Source organism: Pantherophis guttatus, chromosome 4 (genome assembly GCF_059756535.1).
Source record: "Pantherophis guttatus breed Tessera chromosome 4, ASM5975653v1, whole genome shotgun sequence".
NCBI classification, from domain to species: Eukaryota; Metazoa; Chordata; class Lepidosauria; order Squamata; family Colubridae; genus Pantherophis; species Pantherophis guttatus.
The window spans coordinates 7,881,371-7,894,746 of NC_142066.1; the positions used below are offsets into that span (position 1 = coordinate 7,881,371).

At 41.5% G+C, this 13,376-nt stretch overlaps 1 protein-coding gene across 1 annotated transcript; it reads right to left on the reverse strand.

The window, feature by feature from the left end:
• Nucleotides 1-2,819: 2,819 nt before the first annotated feature.
• On the reverse strand, nt 2,820-4,191 carry LOC148113654 (vomeronasal type-2 receptor 26-like). Its single transcript, XM_087894416.1, has 2 exons — nt 4,059-4,191; nt 2,820-3,925 (listed from the first exon to the last, which is right to left on the reverse strand). The coding sequence occupies exons 1-2, from the start codon at nt 4,126-4,128 to the stop codon at nt 3,027-3,029; spliced, it is 969 nt and encodes a 322-aa protein (XP_087750542.1). The 5' UTR covers nt 4,129-4,191; the 3' UTR covers nt 2,820-3,026.
• Between the last annotated feature and the right edge of the window lie 9,185 nt (nt 4,192-13,376).

The window sequence follows — 13,376 nt, forward strand, 5'->3', positions numbered from 1 at the left end:
TCCCAGAAGAACATCTGAAAGAGTGAACCTAGACAGACGTAGAAGTCAAGTCAAGGAGAGGTTGAAAAATAGACAACTTCTGCCAAATTAATCCAGCTGTCTGAGTCCACTCCAAAGAATTTAGGCTGATTAGTAAACGTATCATTGATGGCATTGAAATGACATCCTTTTGTGCAGCTCACTATTCAGTTAAAAATTCGATTGAATTTATATCATGTCATTGCTCATTTCATCTTCTAATCCTTCAGATTAATTTTACTTTATTTTTATTTTACTTTATTTTTCTTTAACTTTATTTTTTATTTTATTATTTTACCAGTGGTGGAATTCAATTTTTTTTTATTACCAGTTCTGTGCGTGTGGCTTAGTGGGCATGGCAGGGGAAGGATACTGCAAAATCTCCATTTCCACCCCACTCTGGGACCAACCTGTTAAATGTGTTCGAGGATCGTGCCCAATAACTACATAAGCAGGTATTCATTAAATCAGATATTGTTTATTAATTAAGCATCTTGTCTTTACAGGTACAAGTCTGGAACTGGAGCAGGACCGCATGGCTGACCCTTAAGTACCCCCTGGGCGTGGCTAAGGTAAGGAGGGGTTATTGGGTTAGGGTGGACCTTGGGGGCTGGCTTGTCCAGCCCCCCTGCCTCTAACTCTGGATCAGAGGCGAGGCATTTATTCCTGACACAGCCATAGGTGGTATTTGCTAGTTTTCTGAACTACTCAAAATTCCCGCTACTGGTTCTCTGAACTACTCAAAATTACCACTACCAGTTCTCCAGAATCTGTCAGAACATGCTGGATTTCACCCCTGCTCCACCCCACAGGACTGGGTCAAAAGAAAAGTTGTGGTCTCTATGTGGGAGAAGGACTGCTTCTTGTTCCCCAACAAAAAATCTGGAAAATCTGTGTATTTAACCAGTAACTTGGTAATTCCCCCTTTGGGGTTTTCTGCCAGTTACTGCAATGGATCTTCTGGTCTGCTGCTTGTACTTGGACAAGTTGATAAGTTGAAGCTGTAAAAGACAGAGTTCTGGTTTCCAATTTATAATAGGATTTGAAGTTTCAGGCTCTTTGATCCCAAGATGATCCGAAAGGGATGGTGGCTGGTGAACATCTTCAAAAAAAACCCCAAGAAAATCCCATTGCCTGTTAAAAATAAAGCACCTTTGGCACAGATGTCACCTTTGCTGTGGGAGTTGCATTTTCTGACAATGTGCTTCTAGGTACAATTCAAGGTGCTGGTTGTCCCCTTTCAATGCTACATGGCTTGGGGCCAGGTTATTTGAAGAATTGACTCTTCCTGATCACATCCATGTGATCCAGTGGAGCAGGGAGGCAGCGAACGATGTGAGTCCTCTCTCTTAAGTAAGGAAATCTGTGGGGACCCAGAAGAAGTCTCTTCTTCATGATGGCTCCCTCCCTCTGGAACATCATCTACACTGATACTAGATTGGTCCCTACTTTCACCCTCTTTTGCAAAGCCCTGAGCATCTGGTTTTGTCAATTAGCTTGTGGAACCCAGAATGGGTTGGAACCTATGAAGTGGCTCAATCGATTTACTGATTGTTATCCCCAGCGGTGTGTTTTTATTCTTTGTATATTTCTTTTATTTATTTTTTTAAGCAGCTCAGCAACACTGACAGTAAATGGGTGAACATATAAATTCTCTTAAATAAGTAGAAAAGAATACTCCTTACAATGATATGTCATAAGGTTTTATATGAGGATATTTCTTATATTTCAATTTATAAAACTGGTAAACTATGTGGGACATCCTGTCACCAATGATAAGAACAGGAGAAGCATCACTTGCAGAGAAGTCCAGAGTAACTCCTTTTTAATTAGGGTTGGACTATCATTATAATTTGGTCCATTTTTCCTATCCATAGCATCTATGAAATGTCTGTCTGTCTGTCTACTCTATCTATCTATCTTTCTATCTATCTATCTATCTATCTATCTATCTATCTATCTATCTACCTACCTACCTACCTACCTACCTACCTACCTACCTACCTAAATACCTACCTATATGTTTATCATCTATATATCTACATGTTTACCTATATAAATTTACAACTTTCTGTCACCTCCATCTAGTGAACACTCAAAATTTTCCTCCAGGTTTCTTTCTAGGATTTGAGCTGAATTTGAGCTGATTTTCGTGAAAAATGCCATACTCCTTATTCTAAATCAGGGATGTCAAACTCAATTTCATTGAGGGTCGCATCAGAGCTGTGTTTGACCTTGGGGGGGGCTTGGGGGGGAATGGCCAGGGTAGGCATGGCCAGCATGATGTCACTCATGTTAGGGGGCACCTGTAGTGGCCTCAGATCTCTTCTGTCACCAGGCCGGTCCTTTGATGTTACCAGGGGGGCTAGCAGGCCACATCTAAGCACCATGGTTCTAAACCATGGACGTTAAACATCGCTGCATCACATTGACATCACATGACCTTTTACGACATTTTTCCCATTCAGGGAGCTGGGGTGGGCGTGGCCTAGGTGTGATGCCTCCAGCCCGTGGGCCACCAGATTTACATCCTACCAAGCTCTGTTTTTGCTGGCAAAGGACTGTAGCAGGCCATCACAGCCTCTCCCCCTGATCTCGCCTTCCTCCGCTGGAGACAATGGATCCCCCCCAGCCCTGCCCAGGCCACCTCATGACTGACATTGAGCTGGCCACATCCACCCTGGCCATGACAAGCCCAGTCATGCCCACCTTGGCCATGACTACTGCCCCTCCCCCGAGCTCAAATGCAACCCTGATGTGGCCCTCAATGAAATAAGGTTTGACACTGCTGAAATAGAGTGTTGAAAGAGACAAAATGTTATATTCAACAACCAGGAAGCACCCAAGTAGTTCTCTTGGAATGTGCACCTATAATAAACATCAGTGTTAACAATAATCTTCCACAAATCCTCTTTTGAAAGAAATATTTTTATATATTTTTCTTGTAGAAAACTTTCTCTTCTTTTTTTGTCAGCAATTTGTTTGAGGAAAGAAGATCACATGGAGTACTAATTTCTTTTTGTGAGATGCTCCCTGTGGTTGAGCTGTGGCCGCAAAACAATGATGTAGCATTTTGGCAGGAATATGCATCCCAGTAATGCAGCACCGGAGGACAAGATGGAGAAGACCTCCACAGCTACCATGGCTTTGCCTTTTGTGCTCAGATAGGCTGGAAAGAAGGAGATCCACACACTGCAAAAGGCCAACATGCTGAAGGTGATGAACTTGGCTTCATTAAAGCTGTCGGGTAATTTACGGGCAAAAAAAGCCACAATAAAGCTGGCAATGGCCAAGATACCCATGTAGCCCAAGACACAATAGAAGAAGAAAGCTGACCCCTCATTGCATTGTAAAATCATTTCTTGGGACTGTGAATGTGTGTCCAACTCAGGGAATGGGGGAGATGTTGACAACCAAAGAATGGAAATACATACTTGGAAGAGAGAGCAGGAGAGGACAATAGAAAAGGCCAATCTTTTCCCCACCCATTTCCTCATCTGAGAACCTGGTTTAGTGGCCATGAAAGCCACAACCACAGTGAAGGTTTTGGCTAGTACACTAGAAATGGCCACAGAGAAGGTGATGCCAAAAGTTGGTTGTCGGAGAAGGCAGGTCACTTTGCCAGGTTGGCTGAGGAAGAGCAAAGAAGAGAGAAAACAGAGCTGAAGAGAGACAAGAAGGGTGTAGGTGAGGGACCGATTGTTGGCTTTGACAATAGGAGTATCCCTGTACTTAATAAAAGTTCCAAGTACCAAAGATGTCAAGAAGAAGAAAGCAAGAGCTACTGAGGATAAACCAATTCCTAAGGTTTCTTTAAAGGTTAGAAACATCAGCACTTTTGAAATACATCCTTTCTTTTCTTTATTTGGATGATGGTCTTCTGAACATTCAAAGCAATCTTCCATATCTATAAGAAAAGTCAAGAAGTTTTTCATCTATGCATTCCATAATACTGAATATCGCCTTATCAATTTTATGCGTTAAGTAGCTTATTAATGTTTGCTTAAATGTAAGGAAAAATGGTATAATTTATACCCTACCATTTTGATTTGAAATCTTCCCTTCTGGGCAGGGAACACAGTCATAGCAGCAGAACTGATCCCCCTCCATCCCCTTCTTCCAGGACCCAGGGAAACAAGGGTCATTGCATCGAGAAAGTGGAGGAACCTGGTGATAATCATAAAAGGATTTGAAAAGGGAGATATTTAAAACTGTTTGTATTTTTTATCCTTTATAGAGGGAAATTAGTTTTGCAATGATGTAGGAAAGGTCCTGTTTGAAGGGCAGGGAGAGCAGATAATTACACAGGATGATAAATTCATGGAAACATGGCCACTCTTGTGATTTCAAATGGAAATGCAAACCAAATATAGAAACATGGCTTTTTGCATTGTGATATCGTTTTGTCACATTGATGAGTGCTGGATCATCAACAAAATTTGAAAAGAATGTGCCAATCTTTATTTAAAAAAAACAGAAATCGAATTTCTAACGGGATTAACTTCAATATCAGAACATAATGGATTAAAGCATGTTTAATACCATAATTCAAACCTGGTTAAAAGTTGGGTTCCAGAAAATCACATCTTCATCAATGAATAATTCCTTCCCTTTTGGAGCCTCTAAATCCAGCTTTCCAACTCTAACTCTCTGAAAAGATCTGTTTGGAAAAGTGATCAAGTTGGTGATGTCGAATCCACCTGCTGCTTCTCCTTTCTCATTCAGGAACACTCTCTCCCGAGCTGAATTGTTGAAAGAAATGCCTTGAAGAAATGAATGAAGCTGCTTGAAAGAGAAGAGGTAGACAATTGAAAGCAATATAACAGAGAAGAGAACAACATATTCAAATTTCATTCACTCATTCTTTATATTCCAATAACTCTTAATAAATATGTAAGCTTAGAAATTTGATAATCAATATGGACATGTATATTTCCATGCCCACTCCATTATTTCTTTGATATTATTTTAAGGAAAGGTAGAAATAAATTGAAGCACAATGAAAATAGGCTTTTGGAATTATGTCAGGTCCTTCAATTATATTTTATGTCCACTACTTAAACCACATAAATCCACATATCTATCCTTTCCTCACTGGTACAAAGCTATTTGGGAGTCTGATTCATTTCTTTTAGCCAGATTTTAGAATCAGAGACTTAGGCATTATTTGACTATTGCAAAGATAGAGTTGTTTGAAACTATGCAAGCCACATCTAAGAAGGACCACTTCATTCCCCTAAATCTCTGATAGAGACAGAAATCTCAGCTTGTCACTCATGAAAAGTTCATGAGCCACTCAAAAAGTTCTTGGAGAATTGATTATTTTTTTTAGAAGAGACAATGAAATGTAATGTCAATTATCATCTTAACTAATGCTTATTGTGCAATCTATGGTGATTTATTAAATAACTCCTACTAATACCTAAATCATGATTCTTATAGTAGCTTCTGGGTGATCAGAATAGCAGAATACCTGAATGATAAAATAAGAACACAAACCACTTTTTCTGTATCTGTTTTATACAACACAACATTGGAAGGGACCTTGGAGGTCTTCTAGTACACAACTCTGCTCAAGGAGAAGACCCTACAACAATTTAGACAAATGACTCTCCAATCACTTCATTAAAATCTCCAGTTATGTAGCAAAGACAAGTTTTTGCATTAATTCATTGTTCTATCAAGACATTCTTCCTTATTTCTATGTTTTTCTCATACTTAAGATAATTCTACATGCAGAAAATATTAAGACTTTCCAGAATGGGTTCAAAGCATAATTCTACATCAAACTGCTCACTGAAATGAAAGAAGAGTCCAATTCAAAGAGAATACCTGCCAAGGCTGCAGATTTGGAAGATCATTGTTTTTACTCATACTTTTCTTCCAATTGAACCCCAACATGTGTAGAGCCTGCAAAGCATGAGCCACAGCATAAACAGCATTGTAGACACTGTAGCTGTGGCCAGTCATTTCCATTTCAAACACAGGTGAAGGAAGATCCTCCAGCTTCATCTCGCCAGTGCACTGAGAATTGTCCATTCCTTGTAATTCTGGTTTTGGAAATGAACAATCAAATGATTGTTCCCAAACATTCTGCCGAAACCCATCTCTGTAGTCTGAAAGAAGATTTATGGTCTGAAGAAACTCCTTGAAACCTACAACTGCTGTTGAGTGAACAGTGAAGGAAATAGCCCCATTGTACATCTTCAGATCCCATTTGATATGAGTGCCTGGTAATACAAAATCAATCTGTGCAGTCATGATCCACACCTTCTTTAATAATGCAGTTTCCTTGCTTTCAGGATCTACCAGAAATGTGACAAATCTTAGCCATATAATTATATAGGCTTCTCCGTAGACAAGAAACACATTGGCTTTGCTATTCCTCATATTATTGGAAATAATGGAGATCATTTGAGAAAGTTCTAAGAATCTTTCCAAGTGGAGTTGTTGAGCAAGCCTTTCTATAACCGCTGAGCAGATTCCGTTCTGTGAAAGTAAGGGCTGCATTTTCTGGAAGAAATTTTCTCCATTGCTGTTATCAATTGAAAATATCCCAATCCACGTCCACCTGAAATGGTGAAGCAGTTGGATGATCCCAATGTATTGATGGTCCTCTTTGGGGACCATGAAATATAGCGAAGAGAGCTTACTGGTCTGAAATTCCTCTTGGGCTAATGAGCCATATGTCAGCTGAAAGAAATTCCAGGAGCATTCTTTAGAGTCTTTAGTTTAAATTTAATTTTCCTATCTTGTTTTCATATAAAATATATCCAAGGAGTATTCCCCCCCCCCAAACATTCTTCTAAGAATCTAATAATAAATTTCTTGGACTAGAAGACCTCCAAGGTCCTTTCCAACTCTGTTATTCTGAGGATGTTCTCATTGCGTGAAAATATGTCAAGGACATTTACTAGATCAACTGTTTTAAAAGAAGCCATTCAAATCTTCTCTCAGATATTGATCCTTGATACTCATTTCCTGTATCTGGCATTGTAGTTTCAGAAAAGAAGGCTAAGTAGTAGAACTTAAGCCATGTAGAACATCTTAACAGAAATCCAAGCCTAATGTTTGATTCCCATTAATTATTCTGTTAACAACCATAAAATTAAGAATTTTCTGCTCAACCCTTTCAGAACTTACTTGTGGAATCTTAAACAATCCTGTAATTTCAGCTATATAAGATGATGTGACAAAATTCAATCCCCCAATGATAGCCATTAGATTCTTCTGGGTGTCACATTTGTAGTTAGGGACAAATTCCTGGGACTTAAAAAGTAGGTCCAGAATGCTGCGATAGGTCTTCCTTGAAACGTAGTAACTGTCATAGATGTGGAACCCAAGAGTGACATTAGGTAAGATCTGAAAATCCTCATTGATCTCTTTCACAGCAAAGGCCAAGGCAAGGATGTGCTGGTAGAATTTGATTAATACACTGCAAATGATTTAAATACCTCAGTTGAAAAAGGAAGTTGGCAAATTCTCATATTGTGGCATCATTTCTATATGAAAAAGCAAACATTTCATTCTCTAATGAAGGTAGGAAAGTAGTAGATTTTCTAAAATACTGAATAATTTGTACACAGTTCAAATTTGCTTTTCTACAGTAATTGCACGATTTGCAACGAATATCCTCTACAATAATATAAAAAATAGTGCTTTTTCATGAAACTTCATTTAGTGTCTAATTTCCCCCAAGGAATGGAATATGAATAATTCTAGCATGTATCAGTCATTTATTGTATGCATCTTTTGTTAGGAGTGACAATACCGATTTTTTTTCAAAAAACAACAACATTATCTTAAGCTTACTAAATGTTCTTCAAAAGATGATTTCAACCAAATTTTCATACATTATATGACAAACACTTCACCATAAAGTAAAGAAAAAGGTTTATTCCATAACTAAAAACATTTGAAAAATAGACTTGGATTAGATATAAAGGCTACATTTTTACTGAGAACCTTTTACTCTCAAAAGCAATTTTTGGGAAACTAATTAACATTAGAAAAAGAAAAAAAGAATCTTTACTTTGGTGTGTCATAAGATGTTTCATAAGGATGTTCATTAAAATTAATTTCATGAAGGTTGTAATAGGTGTGGGACATGATCCCACCAACGATGAGGTCACCAGGTTGGTACCACTCATGTGGAACAAGGAAAGCATCACTTGCTGGGCAGCTCAGAGTCACTATTTTGTTCACCACAAACACTAGAAGGAGCCACATTTTGATAATGTCTCTGTCTTTCATCTCATCCTACAATAAAGGTTGCATTATTCCAATAGCTAATACAGTGATTTATTCAAGGTTTATATCTGAGAGTCCACCTAATCAGAGAATTCACCAATAGGTATTTGGATATCCATGAGAGTGAAAATTTGTGTGTTCAATAGAATCAGCGTTTGAACAGATACACTGGAAGAAGAGAATAGAGGGAGGAAACTCATTACAATGACTCTGACACACAGCCATTATTATTTTTGTGCCAATCTCTCTGGGGTTCAAGATACGTTGATTGTTGTTGAATTGAAATAACCTTCTGTGCAGTCTTTGATGTTTTTGCCTAGGGAAGAGAATAAGGTGATTCCTGTAGGACATAATTACTTAGATTTTGATGAAAGAATAAGTGTCTGTTGTTCAAATGCTTTTTGAAATGCAGAATTGCTAATAAAGTGTACAAGGGGGGAATTTGCCACACAAAATAGACTTCTTCTTTTGAAATTTATGTTGTTTTTACTATGAATGCTAAATGCATTTCACCTTCCTTTTATAGTATTAACATGCATAGATGTTTTGGCATTTCCTCATTTTAAGGAGTTTTCCATTATTTCTAGATCTCCCTAGAATGTCTTTCACAATGTACTGTAGAAAGTTAACAGCCTCCCCTTTACTAGAAGAATGAAATATTTTAGGAAATATTAAAAAGGCAGAATATTTCCATTAAAACAGAAACTCAGCGTCAGCTCACTGCCCCCAGCATATATTTTGGTGCCAGCCTATCTACAAGAAAAAAGACTGGTCCAGCCTATCTACAAGGCAAAAGACCATCCCTCCCCAGGACATAATAGGATTAGCCCTCTATCCATCTTGCAGCAGAGCTAACCACATGGCACCAAGGAACATTATATCAGTCCAAGGTTCAACCAAACTTGATTCTGACTGCCTACAAAGTGAGCTATGACCCCTGCATAGTCCCCTGGGAGTCCGACAAAAACCAATAGAACACAGTTCTTGCACAGGAATAGGAAGCTCATGGGCAAGGCATGGGCAAAATCTCAATTTGCTCCATAAAGTTACAGTTGTCTCCATCACTAATAGTATCTGTTTTACGCCTAGTGCTCTTCAACATCTTCATCAATGACTTGGACGAGGGGATAGATGGGGAACTCATCAGATTTAAAGATGACACCAAGCTGGCAGGAATAGCCAACACTCCAGAAGATAGGCTCAAGATACAGAAGGATCTTGACAGACTTGAACATTTGGCACTATCTAACAAAATGAAATTCAACAGTGAAAAAAGTAAGGTTCTACATTTAGGAATGAAAAACAAAATGCACAGGTACCATATATGTGGTACCTTGCTCAATAGTAGTAACTGTGGGAGGGATCTTGGAGTCCTAGTGGGGAACCATTTAGATACGAGCCAGCAGTGCACAGCAGCTGCCAAAAAAGCCAACACAGTTCTGGGCTGCATAAACAGAGGGATAGAACCAAGATCACGTGAAGTGTTAATACTACTTTATAATGCCTTGGTAAGGCCACACTTGGAATCCTGCATCCAGTTTTGGTCGCCACGATGTAAAAAAGATGCAGAGGCTCTAGAAAGAGCAACAAAGATGATTAGGGGACTGGAGTCTAAAACATATGAAGAGGTTGCAGGAACTGTGTATGTCTATTTTAATGAAGAGAAGGACTAGGGGAGACATAATAGCCGTATTCCAATATCTCAGGGGTTGCCACAAAGAAGAGGGAATAGAAGACCACCAAGGTCCCTACCAACTCTGTTATTTTATTCTATTATTGTGTCAGAGAACCACACTCACTAGCTTTGCCTGATCTTCTGAGCAAAACCAGGAAGCTGATTCTGACAGGGCATTTTTGTTCCATCCAGCAAATCAAAATTCAGAGAATGAAATCAGTAAACTCCTAGAGGAATATATCTCCCAGAAGAACATCTGAAAGAGTGAACCTAGACAGACGTAGAAGTCAAGTCAAGGAGAGGTTGAAAAATAGACAACTTCTGCCAAATTAATCCAGCTGTCTGAGTCCACTCCAAAGAATTTAGGCTGATTAGTAAACGTATCATTGATGGCATTGAAATGACATCCTTTTGTGCAGCTCACTATTCAGTTAAAAATTAGATTGAATTTATATCATGTCATTGCTCATTTCATCTTCTAATCCTTCAGATTAATTTTACTTTATTTTTATTTTACTTTATTTTTCTTTAACTTTATTTTTTATTTTATTATTTTACCAGTGGTGGAATTCAATTTTTTTTATTACCAGTTCTGTGGGTGTGGCTTGGTGGGCATGGCAGGGGTAGGATACTGCAAAATCTCCATTTCCACCCCACTCTGGGACCAGCCATAGGTGGTATTTGCTAGTTCTCTGAACTACTCAAAATTTCCGCTACTGGTTCTCTGAACTATTCAAAATTACCACTACCAGTTCTCCAGAATCTGTCAGAGCCTGCTGGATTTCACCCCTGCTCCATCCCACAGGACTAGGTCAAAAGAAAAGTTGTGGTCTCTACATGGGAGAAGGACTGCTTCTTCTTCCCCAACAAAAAAATCTGGAAAATCTGTGTATTTAACCAGTAACTTGGTAATTCCCCCTTTGGGGTTTTCTGCCAGTTACTGCAATGGATCTTCTGGTCTGCTGCTTGTACTTGGACAAGTTGATCAGTTGAAGCTGTAAAAGACAGAGTTCCGGTTTCCAATTTATAATAGGATTTGAAGTTTCAGGCTCTTTGATCCCAAGATGATCCGAAAGGGATGGTGGCTGGTGAACATCTTCAAAAAAAAAACCCCAAGAAAGTCCCATTGCCTGTTAAAAATAAAGCACCTTTGGCACAGATGTCACCTTTGTTGTGGGAGTTACATTTTCTGACAATGTGCTTCTAGGTACAATTCAAGGTGCTGGTTGTCCCCTTTCAATGCTACATGGCTTGGGACCAGGTTATTTGAAGAATTGACTCTTCCTGATCACATCCATGTGATCCAGTGGAGCAGGGAGGCAGTGAACGATGTGAGTCCTCTCTCTTAAGTAAGGAAATTTGTGGGGACCCAGAAGAAGTCTCTTCTTCATGATGGCTCCCTCCCTCTGGAACATCATCTACACTGATACTAGATTGGTCCCTACTTTCACCCTCTTTTGCAAAGCCCTGAGCATCTGGTTTTGTCAATTGGCTTGTTGAACCCAGGATGTGTTGGATCTGATTTTTGTCTCTGGACAGTGGTTGAGTGATCTCGAGATAGGGGATATAGTCACCGAGCCCTTGTCATGGTCTAATCACTCTCTCCTTCGTCTCGACCTTCGAACCGCTACACCCCACCGCAGGGAGGCGGAGCCGGTAAGATGGTTCCGCCCCACCCGCCTGATGGAACCGGATAGGTTCCAGATGGAGCTTGGGCCATTCCCTGAGGCTCTGGCACACACCTCGACTGGAGACCTAGTGGCCGCCTGGGATAGGGTGGCTGCTGGAGCTCTGGATCGGGTCGTGCCTTTACGGCCTCTGACCCGGCGCCGATCTCATTTAGCTCCTTGGTTCACTGAGGAGCTGAGGGAGTTGAAGCGCTGGAAAAGACGCCTAGAGAGTAGTTGGAGGGCCAGTCTTTCTGAATCTGACTGGACATTGGTAAGAGCTCATATTAGGAATTACCTAGTGGCGATAAAAGCAGCAAAATGTAGCTATTTTGCTGCTCTTATTGCATCATCAGATAATCGCCCGGCCGCCCTGTTTAGGGTGACCCGCTCCTTGCTCCACCAGGAAGCGCGGGAGGACCCCTTGGAGGGTAGAGCCGAGGATTTTGTTCAATATCTGTATGACAAAATCGCTCAGATTCGGGAAGATCTGGACTCCGACTGGATAGTCTCAGGGGGAGGGACTGGGGCAGGTCTTGAGAATCTGGGATGAGTTTGATCCTGTGACCCCTGAGGACGTGGACAGGATTCTGGGTAGACTGAACGCGACCACTTGTTTATTGGACCCGTGTCCCTCCTGGTTAGTGCTGGCTTCTCGGGAGGTGACACGAGGCTGGTTCCAGGGGATTATAAATGCTTCGCGGGGTGAGGGTGTCTTTCCTGCCGCCTTGAAAGAGGCGGTGGTGAGGCCTCTCCTCAAGAAGCCTTCCCTGGACCCGGCAATGTTGGTAAATTATCGTCTGGTCTCCAACCTTCGTTTTGTGGCGAAGGTTGTTGAGAGTGTGGTTGCGCAACAGCTCCCCCAGCACCTGGATGAAACGACGTATCTGGATCCGTTCCAGTCGGACTTCAGGCCCGGGTACAGCACGGAAACGGCATTGGTCGCGTTGGTTGATGATCTCTGGAGGGCTCGGGACAGGGGGTGCTCCTCTGTCCTGGTCCTGTTAGATCTCTCAGCGGCTTTTGATACCATCGACCATGGTATCATGCTGCACCGGTTGGAAGAGTTAGGGGTGGGAGGCACTGTGTTGTGGTGGTTCTCCTCCTTTCTCTCTGACCGGTCGCAGTCTGTGTTGACAGGGGGACAGAGGTCGACCCCGAGGCCCCTCATATGTGGGGTGCCGCAAGGGTCGGTCCTCTCACCTCTCCTGTTCAACATTTATGTGAAGCCGCTGGGCGAGATCATCCGTGGTTTCGGGGTGGAGTACCATCAGTACGCTGATGACAAACAGCTGTACATCTCCACCCCAGATCACCCCAACGATGCCCTTGAAGTGATGTCCCAGTGCCTGGAGGCCGTACGGATCTGGATGGGGAGGAACAGGCTCAGGCTCAACCCATCCAAGACCGAGTGGCTGTGGTTTCCGACATCCCGATATAGCCAGTTGACGCCATCACTGACTATTGGGGGAATCATTGGCCCCCACGGAGAGGGCTCGCAACTTGGGCGTCCTCCTGGATTCACGGCTGTCTTTAGAAGAGCACTTGATGGCCGTGACCGGGAGGATTTTTTATCAGGTCCGCCTGATTCGCCAGTTGCGTCCCTTTCTGGATCGGGACTCGTTACGCACGGTCACTCATGCCCTCGTCACCTCCCGCCTGGACTATTGTAATGCTCTCTACATGGGGCTCCCCTTGAGGAGCACCCGGAGGCTCCAACTGGCGCAGAGTGCGGCCGCGCGGGTGGTAATTGGAGCGACATGGCG

Excerpts from the sequence above, each read along its gene's own strand:
- LOC148113654 (XM_087894416.1), bottom strand. The coding sequence starts at position 4,128 with ATGGAGGGGGATCAGTTCTGCTGCTATGACTGTGTTCCCTGCCCAGAA. Across the intron at positions 3,926-4,058 it reads GAAGATTTCAAATCAAAATG|ATATGGAAGATTGCTTTGAA; the intron begins GTAGGGTATAAA and ends CTTTTCTTATAG.